Source organism: Amphibalanus amphitrite, unplaced genomic scaffold, assembly GCF_019059575.1.
Source record: "Amphibalanus amphitrite isolate SeventyFive unplaced genomic scaffold, NRLGWU_Aamphi_draft 001473F_arrow, whole genome shotgun sequence".
Lineage (NCBI taxonomy): Eukaryota > Metazoa > Arthropoda > Thecostraca > Balanomorpha > Balanidae > Amphibalanus > Amphibalanus amphitrite.
In genome coordinates this window covers 1-18098 of record NW_024882966.1, presented here as the reverse complement: position 1 = coordinate 18098, position 18098 = coordinate 1, and the positions used below count along the sequence as shown (strand labels likewise).

The 18098-nt window shown below is 50.0% G+C and overlaps 1 protein-coding gene across 1 annotated transcript; it reads left to right on the top strand.

The window, feature by feature from the left end:
• Window positions 1-1422: 1422 nt before the first annotated feature.
• LOC122373298 (vascular endothelial growth factor receptor 1-like) lies at window positions 1423-16643 on the top strand (the record flags this gene model as incomplete). Its single annotated transcript, XM_043351230.1, has 18 exons — window positions 1423-1560; window positions 4935-5068; window positions 6425-6499; window positions 7643-7742; window positions 8021-8154; window positions 9326-9452; window positions 10534-10694; window positions 11126-11291; window positions 11523-11675; window positions 12056-12211; window positions 12620-12783; window positions 13117-13282; window positions 13493-13663; window positions 14152-14304; window positions 14780-14913; window positions 15232-15504; window positions 15905-16058; window positions 16419-16643. Coding segments are annotated over exons 1-18 (2725 nt in total), but the record flags the coding sequence as incomplete, so codon positions are not given.
• Between the last annotated feature and the right edge of the window lie 1455 nt (window positions 16644-18098).

Here is an 18098-nt window from a genome sequence, read left to right as displayed (position 1 = left end):
TCTCTCCTCTCTCTCTCTCTCTCTCTCTCTCTCTCTCTCTCTCTCTCTCTCTGTCTTTCTCTCTCTTTCTCTATTTTTCTTTGTCTTGTTACTTTTCCCAAACCTACTTCATTGATGTGATAACAATGATAATATGGTTTAGGTAATGCCAGTCGTTAAGAGCAACTTTAAGCCGTCTGGAATTTCGAGTGAGCTGATGACATGAATGAGCTCATGTTTTGCCTGTTTACTCTGTGCTCGGCGACGGTGATATCGTCTCCTGAAATGTCGGTCTGCCGACTGCCGGGCTCGAACCATGGGGCTTAAGACATAAACCGTCCGTAATAAGCATGGGGCACCGTCTCGGATTATGTCCAAGTAGGTACTCCCAAAAGATTATTATGCTTATCTATTGTTGTGTTTATGGTAAAAATTGCTTATTCAATTGGCTTCATTTGCTTACGTCCCTTGGGCCATACCGCAGTGGTAGTGTCCCATTTTGCTTGCATTTATACAGTTAACATATTTTCCGCGGCCATAGCCAACTATAGCTGGGCAGTGGCCACATAAAGTAACTCATCTGTCTGTCGTCGCAGGAGTTGTGTAACGCTGGTCCGCCCTCCACCAATGACGGGGGAGGTGCTGTGACGTCATATGGTGAGTTCCGGTACCGCGAACTATGGACCGACTCGTCCGCAGAGGTCCAGCGAACTGAAAGACGATGACGTCACACTGCATCCGCCCTCGCCGTCCTCAGGACCAATTCGTCCACATCCCCTCACGCTCCCTCTCTGGGCTGGCGGTCACCCCACCCTGACAACCGGTGGACGATGTCGGGTCCTCACCGAGACCCGTAAATCGTCTCGGGGGTGACCGTTTGGGAGGCAGTCCGGTCCCACCGGCTCACTGTTATCTCCGCGGCTCACTGTTGGAGTGCTACACAGCCCAATGTCTACGCCCTGTCCTAAAATCCATAGCTCTGCAATGGTCTTTTTAGACTGAAAGAGCTTGCTCGCAACAAAATAATTTAACAAACAAACGTGTCAGCCAAATGTTCAGACCTGCAGTGAACGTGAAGTGTGGAATTGAGTCTGGTGGTTCGATATGGCAATGATATACTTACATGGCCAACACAATTTCCTTGTTTAGGCAACAAAATTTCCTTTTTTAAGTTTTCGGCATGCACCCAAGTTCTAGATAAGATGTGAAATAGGCACTTTGAACACACGGAGGTGAAAGGAAGAACATCTTACGGAACAGAAGAACATCTTATTCGTTCTCATTCCACCCGCGTGTGACTTCGAGCTCTCTCGTCGAGCCGTCGCGGCAGCGGCTGCTCACTCCGCTATCGGTTCGAATTCCGGTCCCCTCCCCCCCCCCCCTCCCCAGCGGCGGCGACAGGGGGCGGCGGGCGGCGGGCGGCACTCAGTGTGCGCACGGGCCGCCCGCGGGACGGCACTGGTGCCGAGTGGTGCCGCGTGGTGCCGTGTTGTGCCGGAGACATGGGCGGGACGGTGTGCGATGTGGTGTGGGTCGTGGTGACGGTGGTGCTACTCGTACGCCCGTGTCTGGCTCAGTCAGGTGAGTGCGCGGTGCGCGGTGCGAGATTCGGCGGAGAGAGGTGGTCCTGACTTGTTTTGTGCGGTGCCATTGGGAGTTGTTTTGCCACCGTACATACGCAGATATGCACATTATACGCGCAAACATGATTCGACAGTTGCAGTCAGCAAGTTTTTCAAGTTTAAAGCCTCTACACAGTAAATAAAGTTATATTGCGTTATCCTGACACACTCATGTTGATGTCACAAACAGGAAAACTAAATATGCATACGAAGGCCTGATTGCTGAGATCAAAGTTATTACCTACTGTAGAAAAAAAAGACCGACTATAGCCGTTTTTACGACTCGGCTATCTGGTGCACATTTGGTGCACATTAGGTGCATATATGGTCAAATTAGGTTCAGTGCATTATTTAGTAACTATCAGCTAAAGGGTTGCACTAATCACTTATATGGCTGCTTTGTCAAATGATCAGACATTATTAACATTATCGATTAAAACACTGAAATAAATAGGTACGAGATATGAAGATAGTTGCTGTAAAAGGGATTTGGTGCAGATTTGGTCAAATTTTAGGTACATTCGCCAGATAGGCCGTCGTGAAAACGCAAAAAAACGGGGGGCAGTGGGGGCAGCTTGCCCCCCCCCCCAACTCTGGGGCCGTGGGGGCGGTTGCCCCCACAGCTTTGAGACGGAATACCACACTTTTTTTGCAAATGTTTTCTTTTTTTGTTGAAAAAGCCGAGGGGTGAAAAATAAGTGGCCTAAAACCGGTGAGAAAACTAGATTTGGGGGTACCCTAGGTTGATCTCTATTATGGTGTGCCCCCCCCCCCCCCCCACTCGGAAAGTAGTTCCCGCGCCCCTGTGAAAACGGCTAAGGTAGTTTTAGACGTGACAATGGGAACTTATTTCCAGAGTATACGCTTATTTCTTCCGTTCCCAACGCAACATCTTTGCATTTTGCATAGACGGTTTTAAATATTCCAAAATACTCTGAGGAACGTATTTTGGAAATACATAAAGCTCACCATTTTGCATGCAGAGATTGCGCAGTGTTCGCTCGTCTTTCCTGTGGAGGGACTACAGAGGATGTGGCGGTAGCACTATCTCGCAGATGTGACGCCTCTGACACACACACAGCATCCTCTAGTCCTCGCCGTCTGCCGAGCGGCTATGGTAGTATATAGTGGTCCACTATCGATGTGCTCATCCCACTCACCTCGAGCATTTAGTGGGACGATGCCGCTCAATGCTCAATCTTTGCTCGACAAATATCAGGAATGGGCTGTATCAATAAGTACATTTTGATAAGTCGATGTTTAACCCATTTAGGTCTTAGGACATCAAGGGTTAAATTCAGGACAACTGAAATTGTAATTTAACCTTTAAGTGAAATAAAATTACAATAAGCGATTACCTACTGGAACTTAACGTACTGCACGTGCATTTCCAGGTTTCATGGCAAATAACGACATGACATGTTCACTATATTCCTCGGAACGCACCACTATACGTCACCGAAACCTTTTTTCCTGCTCATTTGGTGTCAGATGTCATGTCTTCTCACCCGCAAATCATGGAACACAAGTCATTTATCATGGCATTGGCGGTGAAGACAAAACCGGACACACCCAAACAAACATGAAGCGAAACAGTTCGCTCATCGCTTATGTCACCTGATTCCACACATACAGGGTGGGGCAGCATAATCGGGAATAAATATCAAACGGGATTATTTGGTCATGAATTTAAAAATATAGCTCCAAGCACTATTTTAACAACATCCCATCAATCGGTCACCTTTTACCTATCCCTCATCCTATTTGACCGCCCTTCGCGTCGATGACCTTCTCAAGGCGGGTCCAAAAGCACGCGCATGCACGTGCAGCCTCCTGCTTGTCCATGATCGCCCATCAGCTTCGTACCTTGCACTGAAGACCGTTTTTACTGATGATAAGTTGTTCATTAAACTTCTACCAAAAAACGCTCCATATAAAGAATTTGGTCGGATTTAAATCGGCGGAGTTGAAGGACCAGAAGTTTTTGGTTCATCTCAGGTGGAGGTGCCCTACACAATAACATGTCGTCCTCACTGCAGTACCAGCACGGACAGAGTCCTCGTAAGACGTGATCTGGACCGTCAGTGATCCTCTCTTCCGACGACTCCACGTGAGTCTGCCAGAGTGTGGATGTATTTACCAGAGGTGCTCGTTTTATCCGGGCTCGATGAAGTAGGGTGCACCACGTGCACCTCCCTTGAAGACCACCCATAGGTCCATCACCTCAACAGGATGTTTACTTTGCATGACCGCTGCAATATTCTCGATACAATCCCCTATATGGCATGCCATTCTTTTTTATCGTATTCCAGTCGGTGATAAGATTTTTGGTCGCTGAAGTTTTGAACATTGTTTCTTTTTAATATGCTCAAGAGCTTCTTCCTTATATTCAAGTGAGTCATCTTGTATGTCCTCTGCTAAGAGTTATTTTACGACGATTACGTTAACTTTTTGTCCTAAGTATCCCCACACAATCCTTATCGTCCGTGATAACACGTTGACCTGTCCAGCAACCTTTACGTGGAATGGCATTGTTTTAAACAAAATGTTCTTGTTTTACTCGTTTAACATTAGTGTCTATGGGCGCGCGCAAAGCACTTGGAGCACCGTCGAACTATTTTGCTGCTCTTTTCCAGGAAGTTGCATGCTCATGGATGTAGTCATGTCAGATGATGCACAACTTTTGGGCGTTTCATTGCCATGATATAATTTATCAAAATAATGCCATGCCTACTCATGACCAGAGCCCAAAAAGCATTCCCGATTATGCTGCCCCACCCTGTATACCCAGGAGCGGATCTGGAACCGGCGGCTCTCTTTGTCTTGACGGGCTTCGGCGATGCACGGGCCGAAGTCCTGTACGCAAAGTCGAACCTCTACATCCACCTATGCGACGTGGAGGAAGCAGGGCGGAAGAGTCAGGTCCGCAAATCAAAATTTATCACTGTAAATATGGGCATTAAAAACTACTATATACCTACTTACATTGTGCCTATATAATGCAAAGATTTGTAACAGCAGTGATCAATGGTCATGACAAGCAGATAATAAGATAAAATGATAAGTATAGATGATACATAAGATAATATAGCTTTCTTTGATATGTTTATCCTTCAGGTGCGCGTCTGGCTGTCGTGCGGTCGCTGCAACGGATATCCCCGTTGTCCCGGTAAATATGACAGACCCCTCCGACAAACGCATTATTCTGACCTACACCCTCACCCATGAACGAATGGAACGACTGACCTCACCCTGTATTGCACGTATGTCATTGTTTGATTCTACCGTCATTGTCCTGGTTCATGTCTGACGACCTGCGCCTTTTGTCCCCAGTGTTTGGCCAGAGCATGGCGCGGCCGGAGCTGGAGCCGGACGTTGAGCAGATGGTGCTGCAGCCGGAGGATACCCTGAGGGTCACCTGCCGCGCCGACCGACCCGTCACCTGGGAGACGACGTCACTGGCCAGGGTGAGAGCGTCACGTGCGACACGGGTGGTCATTTTACCGACGGCAGGGCTGGTGGTTCAGTGCGGGTTCCGACTCTGCAAATCATGCGGGCGGTGTTGGACGTGCCAGTACCCTTCGCGAATCGCCACCCGAGCAAGCGGCTTTGGTTTGTATGGGTCAATGTATTTGATCGTCTTGATCCTCTCTTTGACCATATAGCGGCTGATCCGAGGGGTAGATTCAGTGGCTGGGGTCGCTCTCACCGGTAGCTAACACACAGCTGCGGCAGAACACGGATCGGCGGGGGCTGGAGCGGATAATGTGGGGTGACGACCTTCGTGGGGCGTCGCTCACGACAGGATATCCTGATTCCTGACAGCCGGCGTGTGTTGAACAAACACGGGGCGGCTCCCACCGAGCGGGTCGGTCCTTCCCAGCCGGACCCTCCCCCAAAGGCACGCGCCGGGCCGCCGGGCTTCCCAGCAGAGCGGTCCTCCTGACACGGTCGAGGCCCAGCGCTGCAATGTGCCTCTCGCCGCTGGAGGTGTTGATGGTGAAAAAAACAAGGCTGAATTCCGGAACAGCATTCGGAGCGTTTGTAGGATGTGCAGGGCCGAAGCCGTAGCGCAATATCTATGCGTAGTGTGGCGAGAGACGAGAGTCTTCCCACCGTACCATTGACTGAATGACTGCTGGCGACTCTGCGGGGCTACTTGCCATCCGGGCATACCGTTTATCTGGAAATAAACACAAATCTGCAGCTCCACTACGAGTGACGTCGGTCATACCAAAACAGTGATATCAGTGAGCTCATCGGACGGACGGCACTGACAGCCATATCAATCTCAGGCATTTCAAGCAACTCTTGATTAAACGCTTCCGGGCCAGCGGGCCTGGAAACGTTTAATCCTACCGAACTTTTTTCTTCTAGCATTCACAAGGTCGCGTCTGGTAGCGATTTAGGTATTCGTAACATTATCAATATCGGCTGAGACGCATGGGCTTAGTATTTTAGCCTGTCATGTTTTTGTTTGGCGAGCTATACTGCATGTCTTCTTTCCAGTTAATTTGGTCTGTAGGTCAGATGAGCAGGGAAGGTCCTGGAGATCTGCCAATGAATTGAATTCAAAATTACTACATCAGAGACCTGCAACATGACCTTAACTAATGCTCCGGCAGAACAATAGGTGATCAGGAATGTACCATTTACCTACTGACTTCTGTATGTATGTCGAAATTCGAACCTGATGCTGCCTAACATTCTCACTCACGTTTACAAATAAGTTTGGCATTGAACGTGGCGTCCACTTCCAATGTGCAGTGTATGACGCAATGTCCCGGTAACACATCTAACCCATCCGTTATCGACTGTTACAGGATATCAGCCAGAGGGTCACCATAGTCAGTGGATCTGAAACGACCGGTGCCTACACGCACGCAGCGCATTTAGTGGTGAGACACGCTTTCGATTGATAGATGTAGACAAATACAATTTATAGACAGCTTTACTAAACATTGATTCGTTGAGTTTTCCAGTTTGAAATGATTGTCTAGGACGTTAATGCCTATGAAGATTATTCTGCAGTGCATAGGTACGTACTAGGTAGGCATTTACATATAGATACCGGGTGCATAAGTACGAGCATTAATGGCGAATAGTACCAAAACATAGGTATTAACTGTAAAATAGGTATCAAGTATGCTCGTATATAGGTACCTATAAACCGTTTTCACGACGGTCGACGGGCTATATGGTGAATGCACCTAATTTGACCAAATCTGCACCAGAGGCCTCTTGCACCAAACTACCTAGCTAGGTAAAGTCGAAAAACCGGTTTCAGAATAAGCCAATCTAACGGTGGTAAATTTGTTTGCAATAGCCCAATACATAATCCTACATGTGCTTGCAAAATTTTGCATGCAAATTGTTACATTTGAGACTTGGACTGGGTATACGATGCAAAATAATCCAAGCATTGGTGCAAGAGGATTTTGGTGCAAGAGGCCTCAGATCTATTTTACAGCAATTACCTATCTTCAAATCATGAATTATTTTAATCGAAAATTCAGACTGCTAAGTTAAAAAATGAGCTGTCTATAAGCATCCGTGTATAAACTTTTAAGAAACACAAGCCGTTCTCACGACGGCCATCTGGTAGGTACACGTTTGGTGCAGATTAGGTGTAGATCTGGTGCAGATTTGGTGAAACTAGGTTCGGCGTGTTTCTGAAAATTATCAGTTTGGGCTGCACAGATGCTAATGTATCTCATTTTTTCAAAATATCAGACATTATTTTCGATTGAAACACAAAAAAAATAAATTCATGATATGAAGATATTAGCTGTAAAAGAGATTTGGTGCAGATTTGGTCAAATTAGGCGCATTCGCCAGATAGCCCGTCGTGAAAACGACTATAGACCACCGACAAAGTATTGTTCAATGTTCAATGCTCACGTTTAATGGAGAATTATGTCCACCAATTACCTACGTTTCTACGTACAGGAACATACAACTTCCAAGCTTTACTTATGTATTTGTGTCAACCTACATATAGCAAATGAGACTCAGATACTATTTTGATATTATGTTTTCAGATACAAGACGTTTCATATTTAGACGTGGGCTATCAAACGTGTCGATTCGCTGGTGCCTCGGAGGTAGACCAGGCAGCATCGGTGTATCTCTTCGTTAACGGTGAGTGCCTTTCACGAGCAGCAGCTCTCATTCGTCTTCTCCCTCGAATGAGGATGTCATCTGGTTCAGAAATCAGGATTCTCAAATTTAGCAGCCGTCCCTCGGTCGGGCTTAATGGATCCACAGCACAGACGTCCGGTATTTTCCATGTATTTTCAGGACTGACTGAACATTTGTTTGCCGTTGGCACGGTGCATTTTAGGCGAAAGACACTAAAAAATGGTACATACCTATATGCCCAGCATGCGGCACTCCTGAACTCAGCGCTCTGTTTGCAGACTCGAAAAATCTGCTGGTGTGGCAGGGCAGCTTCATGTCGGTGACCCTGAGCCAGAATCAGCGCGGAGTCATCCCGTGTCGGCCCAGCCACCCGGGGGTGCGGGTCTCGCTGTCCCGGCTCTCCTCCCCACAGGTGAGAGCTGGGGGATCGCAGGGAATCGGCCCCAAGTTGCAGGGTGTTTTGTACATAGAACCGTGCCCGCTTAGTTTCCACTCTCTTAACGCTGGCGAAGATTTAAAAGTTGCGAGGTAGTTCCATCCGTAAAGGATAACCACTTCTGTGCTTATCGAACTGTTGAGCGCCATTGGAATAGACGCTATAGGCAGAACGGTGACTGGTCACGGCTCTTCAGCAGGCGGTGCAATATCTTACGTTTCAGACATGCTTGATTAGTTCTTCAGTGAAATCGCCTTGTCGAACTGTTTGACCGGACATTGAAAACCGATGCGACATAGATTAAAGCATCCCGATTAGTACCGCATACGCATATGTCTGGAAATATTTTATTTATTGTTTCGACACCATGTGGTTAGTTAGGCCGACGACCACGGCTGCTTAGGCTGCAGCCACAAAACGAACAATACCTACTACCTTATGCTCATTATATACATACGTACCTACTGGAAAACGAGCGAAATCTAAGGTGTGTTTGATGGGCTAGGGCTTTCGCTATGGATAGCTGACCTGTATAAATGCTGTATGATGTTCAGTTGACAAAAGACAAACCATAGAAATACGCTTTTATGTACAAACCTTTGGTTTCTCGATATACAAATTACAAATCGTTATTAATTAATTATGTTTAGTTGTCCACTGTCCATGTATATCTACTGGTCATGTGCGCAATGAAGACGCAGCGGCGAGGTGCGGTGGGGCCGGGCGTGTGATCCAGGGTCCGGTCTGGGAATAAGCGGCCGCTGCGCCGGTGACCCCTCCAACAGGCGGAGCCGGGGTTCGAGCTGCGCGACCGGCTGGGGCTGGTGACAGACCGAGTTTCGATGCAGATGGCCGGCGTGTACAACTGCGTTTTGAACGGCCAACCGGCTTCTGTGATCGTCTACGTGTCTGTTACCGGTACGCCCCCCCCCCCCAATTCTGCTCGAAACCCTCCTTCTCCCTAAACCGGTCACGTGAGACACTGCATGGGTCACGTGACGGCCGAGTGACGCTTGTTGCTGTGATTGCCGCGTTTGCGCTTTGTTTGCCAATGCGACATGCGATGGCCCCTGGCTATACGGCGGCGTCTGGGTCTGAACGTGTGACCCGTGTGACCCGAGCCGGCCGTGACCCGCTGTGTCGGCAGATGACCTTTGACCCCGTGGAGGGGTTCGTCGTACCGTCTCCATCCCTGTTTGACGCCGGCCAGGCGATGTGCACCGCCCGGCAAGGTGGCGTGGTGCAGAGACTGCAGGTGTTCGTGGTCTTTAACCGTGAGTATGGCCGGTGGTATGGTGGGTATGCGGAGTATGTTGGGTCGGATGGTCGGTCAGATGGTCGGTCCGAAGTCGGCCGGCAGGCCATGGTGCTCAGGGGCTGTAAAAACTATTGGGAGCTAAATGTTACGTACTGCTACTAATGCTTTACCTATCTGTGGGAGAATATTGATGTGGCAGATAGGCAATTATTTTCCCTCTTGCTCCTTTTCACTAATGCATGTAACACCCCGTGTTCACTTTGTCGATCGTTTTTTATTACCCTGTATGATTCATTCGCTAAATAAAGATTAATGTTTCCTGGCAACAGTAAAACCATCGAATATTATGTTTTAAATACGCATGCATTGTATCTAATTGGCTGGATCTTTTGGCGGGGTATGACAGGATGACGATATTATTTGCACTGCACAATGGCACTGACCGCCTACCTACCCTAAAAATGGTTAACGCCTGAAAACCGAGTCTCACTATCATTGTGCTTGTTCTATGTCTTACGAGTTCGTTGCGCGAATATCGGTTTCACTTCCTGATTGACATACCTAAAGCGTTTTGTGCTCTGTCTTGTTCACTGTGGGTTTCGCCGTTCACCCACTCTGATGGGGCAAGTTGTTTCTTCTGAACGTCTTAAGGTCAGGTAAATCAGTTTGCTTTGCTTGCTAAGATGTTATGCGAAGTTTTCTCGTTTCTGTGATTGCCGCATTTTCTCCGCAGCTGTCGGTGCATGCAATGCTACTGCTCAAAGCCCGCTCAATTCTCCACTGCATGCGTGAACGAAGTGCTTTGCTTGCTCTTTTCATCAAGCATGCCTGAGCAGCGTACTATAGCTCAAGAGACGATATTGGAGATATTGCACAATTTATTGTATCTAACATTTGAAAGACTTTTTATTTTAAAAAAATGATGCTCCTTTTAATCAACATTTGGTGGTCAGAGCGTTTTAACTTTACATTCACTTTAATTTGTGTACATTTAAGTCTCGCCTCAGGTCCCCCGTCGTCCCACTCGTCATTTGTCAGACGACCTGACTTAACCTAGCATACTGACCTGACCTGACCTGACCTGGCCTGACCGACAGCGGCCACTGAGTCGGTGCACCAGCCCAGCATTGACGTGTCCGACGCGAGACGGAACGCCGTCGTTGGCTACAACTTCAGTCTGAAGTGCTATGTGCACCAGGAGGCCGGGCAGAAGCTCAGCTTTTTCTGGGACGTGCCGCCAGCCAGCACCGGGCTCAAGGTAGGCTGACCCGCACAGCACGACACTGAACCAAGTGGAAATCTAGGCACACATGTGTGCAAACTGTATTGCATCGTGAGTGAAGTAAACCACCATTAATACATGAAGTCCGTCCGTTCATCTAACTGCTGTCAGATGTTGTTAAGAATCTGGAGCTCCTCACAGTCACAGTGCTTGAATAGTCGCTATCATCCTGTGCCTAAATAGCACCGTGTCTAAGTTATGTTAGTCCCGTGTCGTGCAACTTCCCACCATTGTCTTACCGCTTTCCGACCATGTCTGGTGTCTAACAGACGAGACGACCCCAGTCATCAGAACCCCTGTCTCTAATGCCAAGTCTTACCTCTAACTTACTCCCGTCTTACTATTGTCTTACCCCTGTCTTACCCCTTTCTGAGCCCGTCTGACTCGTGTTCCGTAATGCTGTATAGACGGGCCGTATCATTGTGAGACCGCCTCGGAAGACGACCACCACCGGCTTCACCAGCGAGCTGGCGGTGACGGACGCCCGGCCGGAGGACACTGGGGGCTACACGTGCCGCGTGGAGGACCACAACGGACACACCAACAATCGCTCTGTCCGGGTCACCGTTCACAGTGAGTTGGAGGGGAGGGGGAGTCTCTCACTGAGCTGGGGGAGGGGTCGATATGTACAGGGGCGAGGGACGGCTGCCGGGATGGGAGGGAAGGGACATAGCTCGTCTTATCTTACCCGACTAACATAACTGAACCTGATCCAAGCTAACCTCACCTCCCTTGATCTGACCCGACCTGACCTTACTCGAGCTGATCATATCTGACCCAGTCTGACCTGACCTCACCCCTCAGGTCCGAACGTGTCCAGCGTCAACCTTCAGACGGACGTGCAGGCCTTCTCGTTGCGTCTGGGCGACTCTGTCAAAATAGTGGTGAACGTCGAGGCGCGCCCGGCCCCGGTGATAACGTGGTTCGACCCGGACGACGCCGTCATCATCACCGATCGTGAGTTGTTCCTCCGGAGAGGATACCTCGATCGGTCGGCTCTTTGAGGTCGGAGCCGAGGATAAGGATGGAATGAACCACGGTGGCCTACTAAGAGACAGGATGGGCTGCTCCGACCTTACAGTGATCGGTAGGGGAGGAAGGGGATTGCATGGCGGCACAGATGCCGGAAGAAGGATCATAAAAGAGAATACGATCAAAGGGTTGACAGTTAGGATAAAAGTAGATACTGTCTAACTTTCTGCTGGTCTGGCTTTACTGTAACCCTGCCTATCTTCTGATTTGCCAGACTTTGTGGCTTAGTTGTTTACAACCTGTCGGTTGGTGTTTGGAATATGCCACCTAAGCTCTCTCTGACGTGAGCTCACTCGTTCTCACAGCCCAGAAGTACGAAGTATCTCACACTACCGAGCAGACGATCCTGAAGATCCTGGATCTGCGTCTGGAAGACATGGGCCAGTACCGCGTGGAGGCGATGGCGAGCAGCAACACCAGCTCGGACTTTGACGAGCTCATCTTCAACGTCACCGTGAACGGTGAGTGCAAGGCCGTATATAGGTCAGTGGTCACTGGTCAGTGTCAGGGTCAGTGCAGACCCGGCCGGCGCCCAGCGCCGCAGTTGTTAGACGCGGGGTGTGCAACTGCGCTGTCTGTTGCATGGTCATGGCCAACGGTCATTCTTAGGAGTTAGGACTGTCACCAACAATGCGAAGTGTTCGTATATGTTTGCTCAGGAAACACAACTGAATGAGCTGCGATCCAGCCGAAACTGCGGTTGGTTAGTCGCGATTTATATGGTGTGCATCACTGCAGTGTGCTCTGTACATAAAGCATCAAACTTTAAACGGAAAGCGATCTTACCATTCATGGCGTAGCTAATAAACCTGATCGTAACCTCACGAGTGTCTATCTGTGACCTGACGGTGACCTTTTGCGTTCGGCAGCTGAGGCGGAGGTGCGCCTGGACGCCAGTGAGGGGTACTACCTGGCCGGCGAGAGGTACCAGCTGCGGTGTACCGCCACCGGGTACCCCACGCCCAGCCTCGAGTGGCGCTTCGAGGCCTGCAACTCGAGCCTCTCCTGTCCGCCCGACTTCCCTCTGCCAACGGTGAGAGCCCTGGTAGTAACTGACTCACTTGTTCCGTGGTTCATGTTCATATGGTTTCCTGGCGGTTTTTAATGGCATACTCGTACTCGTACAATGGTGAATGTGTCGTCACTGCTGTTATGGCCTACATAATGCATATGGTTTGCAATCTATTTTTGATCAAAAAATTGGCTTTGGAAGACCTGTCACCTGTGAACGATCCCTGTGCAAGTGGTCTACTCGTACGGACCATTTGCTGTTGAGCGTCTACTCGCTGGTCTTGGACTCCGTCCTTCCGCTTTAGCCGAATCTGGCCTCATCACCAGCTACCCCCCCTCCCATCCCCTTAATCAGGTGACGCTGGCCAACGACGAGCAGGAGACCCAGCTGGAGTCGAAGCCGTTCCTGGTGCAGAGCGACCTCACCCTCACCGCCAACCTCTCCGGCGTCTACTGGTGCTACGCCAATAACAGCGAGTCTAACGTCCCGGCGGTGGCTGAGCATCGCTTCTTCGTCTCAGGTCAGCGGGTCATCCGAGTCATGACCTTCAGCGTCCCCTGACATTTACGTTGTAAATTTCTGAAGATCGAAAGGCATATTAGTTAGCAGATAATGGTATTCGTGCCTCTTCTGGCTCAACGAAGTATCGTTTGATCCCGCTTTGGCAATGCAATACGGTGTGCCACGTAACGCATTTCACCTGCACTCACTTGGTTCGTTATATCCACAGACATTCCCCGTGGTTTCGGCATCCTGAGGAGCAATTCGACCATCATCGAGGGCGACAACGTGACGCTCTCCTGCGGCGGGAGCACGCTCGACTTCCCGAGTCCCTCCAGCTTCGAGTGGCAGTGGTCCCGCTCCGAAACGGCGAGACCGGTGCCCGTCACGGACCTACCAGGTACCGAACTGATATCATGCGAATGCTGGGTATAGAAGTAAAGCGTTGAAATGGTTTCTCCACTTGGCGAATAGGCTGTTTAAATGTTACGTGATCCTACCAGAAATCCTTTTAAGTTCAATATCTATTGTTATCCTTTATTTTGGCCGGACAACGTAGCGACTCCATATTCATATCAAATGTTCAAAGATTACCTTATCTATCGATGAATATTTACAAGTACTGAAGAACCTTTCTAGTTATCAGGTCAACGTAACAGTCAGTATTTGCGATCCTCTTCTGTGCTTCATGATTAAAATCCCGTATTGATTTAAAATGAGTTGTGGACTCGGCGATGGAGCCGATATCAGTGCCTATATGCCTGTTTATCATGTTCTGAACTTGACAAGTGTAGATACTCGCATAAACTAATCACCGACTCCGTGGTAGTGCTCTGACGCCAGTGGATATCATATTCGCGACCTCATGCTGTGTTCCGACCCCGGCAGGGGTGCGGCTGGTGGACCGGAGCACCGGGTACTCCCACCGGAGGGTGCTACTGCTGGAGCCCGTCCAGATGACACACGCCGGCCTCTTCATGTGCTCCGGGACGGACGTGCACGGCGTCCAGCAGCGCTCTAATACAATGCTGGGTGTCACTGGTGAGTGGCGTGGACCGGACAGATGGAGCGGGTCACCGTATAGATACTCTGAAACGGTCACAGTGCTGATTCTTGGACCGGGGAGTGTCGAATGTCGATCCACTATCGAACAGTTGTGCAGATAGCTTATGTGCAGTACAAAATATATGTGCAATGGCCATAAATATAACCAGTAATAGTTGGCATTTACATGCCAAGCACGAAGATAAATCCATCCGTAGTCTCTGACCAGTGCAAGTCCCCATTAGAACCCATGTTTATTGTTCATCTCACCCTCATGGTTGACCCGTATCTGACCTACCCATTGACCCATTTCTGTCTTACCGATGACCCGTGCCTGACCATTAACCCATATCTGACTTCGTGACTCATGCCTCATCAGCAATGATCTAAACCATCCTGCACCTCGCTTCCATCACACAATGAATCACCGGCGACACTCGCTCTGACGTTGATCACTCCCGCGTCCTGACAGCCTCCCAGAAGCCGGTGTTTACGTCTGAGGCCAACATGGACAAGTCAGCGAGTCTTGAGCTGGAGGAGGGTGACCGGGCGGTGTTCAACTGCACCGTCTCGGGTAGACCGGCGCCCACCATCACATGGACAAAGGTCAGTAAGAGAGGGATACAGGTCGCGGTTAGGCAGCGCACCGAGCTCAAGTGGGAGAATGAAGGATATATCCGTAGTGGCTAAAGTGGAGGGGAGAATCAAACTGAGGGATCGGTGAGTGTTGCTTGCCACAACTTTCATACACAACACACACATTGATAAAGCTTCGATATTTCTAAGTGCACAAATACCGACAGCCTCGGTAGTTTGTTCGCAAGATGTCGAAACAAAGCTCCATGATTCCAAAAACCAAGCCCACCGTCAGCTCCCCAGTGGACCACTTCCAACCACTGACCTCCACCCGCTGCATGCCCACAGGACGGCGCGCCTCTGCTGCTGGAGGACAACACCCGACGAATTCGACTGCTGTCGGGTGGCCAGCGTCTGGTGATCGGCACAGTGCTCAGCAGCGACGCCGGCAACTACGAGTGCCGCGCCGCCAACCGGCAGGGCACCGTGTGGGGCTCTGCCGAGCTGTTGGTGCCCGACGAGGACACCGTCACCAGGGTGGTGGTGCCCGTGGTGGTGCTGCTCAGTCTGATGCTGGTCGCGCTGATCGCCTGTCTGGCCTGGAAGTGTCGCCAGCAGCAGGTGCGGAGAGAGAGAGAGAGAGAGAGAGAGAGAGAGAGAGAGAGAGAGAGAGAGAGAGAGAGAGAGAGAGAGAGAGAGAGAGAGAGAGAGGGAGAGAGAGAGGGAGGGAGAGAGAGAGAGAGAGAGAGAGAGAGAGAGAGAGAGAGAGAGAGAGAGAGAGAGAGAGAGAGAGGAGAGAGAGAGAGAGAGAGAGAGAGACCGCACATACACTGCATCAAACATCGTTTCATTAGCCTGTCATTTTACTGAGAAGGCTTCAACATACGATGATTATGATAAATGTTACCCCACCTCTCTATACGTGTTCGCTGTCGTCCTGTTCGCTCTATCAAACTACGCACACCGGCCACAATACACGCCACCCCTGACCACCCCTCCTGTCCGTGCCCACTGCCCACAGGGTCTACAAAAGCGGCTGACCCGGCTGGAGCTGGAGGCGTTCCACAAAGGGCGTCCCGAGCAGATCAACCCGGACCTGCCGATTGACGAGCAGGCCGAGCTGCTGCCTTATGAAGAGGACGAGTGGGAGTTCCCCAAGGACCGGCTCATTCTCGGTCAGTGCGGTGCGGTGATTAGAGGTCACATGGAATCACGTAGCACTAATACGGGTCATACGGATCAGTGGAGCACACGGGCTGGGTCAGAGGTCACCTAGGGTCTGTCAGAGGTCATACGTTGGTTTAGTCGGGGCGCCTGGGTACAGTCAGGGGTACACGGGGTCAGCGTGGGTCATGTGAGGTCAGTCAGAGGTCACAAGGCTCATAAAGCGATAATTAGAGTTTGGGGTTGTGGTACTAAGCACCTAGGCCCGAGGGGTTGTTACTCCAGCATCCATCAGTGCCCTTTTGTGCCGTTTTTTTTTGTGTGTGAATACTCCGCCCGTCACACTCCCCCCCCCCCCCTCCCCGCCGCAGGTCGTCAGATCGGCTCGGGCGCGTTCGGCCGAGTGGTCAAGGCGGACGCCATCGGTCTGACCGCCGACCAGCAGCGCACCACGGTGGCCGTCAAAATGCCAAAGTCCGGCTCCGATCCCGACCAGATCCGCTCGCTCATGTCCGAACTGAAGATCATGATCCAGCTGGGGAAGCACCTGAACGTGGTGAACCTTCTGGGAGCCGTCACCAAACACGCGGCGCAGGGTAGGTGGTCCGGCGCCGCGGGGTGGGTGCTGAGACGAGTGGTGGACGTCAGGGTTGGATGAGTATGGTGTGGCAGGGACTGGGGCACGATACCCCCATCAGGCATCGGTAAAATCCTTTTTGAAAGGATTGCATTCCCAATCCACATTCCTAGTGCCGAAGTGGATTGCATTCCTACCCGCAATCCCCTTTTTTCACTTGGATTGTGATCAAATCTGCAATCCTTTTTTGCAATCCTGTTGTATTATTATGTGCACTAGTGGATCTGGGGGAGGGAGGGGGGCATAGGGCCGTGCCTCCATCCCCAAATCACCCATTTCTAGTACCTAGTCTTGCGAGTAATTCCTATCTAAGGCACAGGTATTTTATGGGAAATATTTTTTGCCTCAAACACCCCTACATTTAAACCTCTACCCAACCAGTGTTTTATATTTTTAAAACTCGCCCTCAAATACGTAATTTTGCCCTTCCTATGTAGTTCATCAGCGTATATTATTTTGAGCGTTTAAATTAAAAGCGTTTAAATTATTTCAAGTTTTGATGTAAAGCCCTTGATAGCAAAGTACATACATTAAGCCGATGAAGCCGATCTCATAATTTTCAATCGCAACAAACCATTTCAAAGCACTAATCAAACACCAAAACACGCAATCCGGATTGGATTGCAAAAATTGGAAGTATGGTGCATTCCAATCCGCAATCAAATCCTGTTTTTTATGGATTTCAAATCCAGGTGCAATCCACCAAAAAGGAATGCAATCAGGATTTTGCAATCCTGCAATCACAATCCTACCGATGCCTGCCCCCCATACGCCATGCCCATTGGTTCGGGTTGGCGGGTTGGTGTTCGATACAGAGTAAATTGCATTGCATATTCCTCTGCATGTGGAAGAGGGGCTCTACTTGGCTCAGCCGAAGCCTATGGTTCAGTTGTGAGGGATCTGTATATCGATAGTTACCCGTTTACCAACAGACATTGGGATACTTACGGTTAACAGGCCATTGAAATATTTAACTCACACGGATACCCTACCGTTCATGGAGGTTTTATACTGTAATGGCCCGCAGGATATCATTCCTGTCGTCATGAGACTTGGAGGCTACATGACCTTTACCCCAATCGTTAGCAGATGACCCATACGGTGGATTTGATGCGCGTTTTCGGCGAGTTATGGGGTGGTGGAGTACTGTCGCCATGGTAACCGCATCAGTACCTGCACCGCCACAAGAACAGCTTCATCAACCAGGTGCACCCCATCACCGGTGAGTGCTAGACGCGAAACATCTACCAGGGATGCGGAGCCGTGGAAATTTCAAACGGCTCCGGCTCCGGCTCCGGCTCCGGAGAAAAGATCGCTCCGGCTCCGGCTCCGCTCCGGGGAAATGTTATGGCGGCTCCGGCTCCGGCTCCGGCTCCGAGTAAAATGGTCCGCTCCGGCGGCTCCGGCTCCGGCG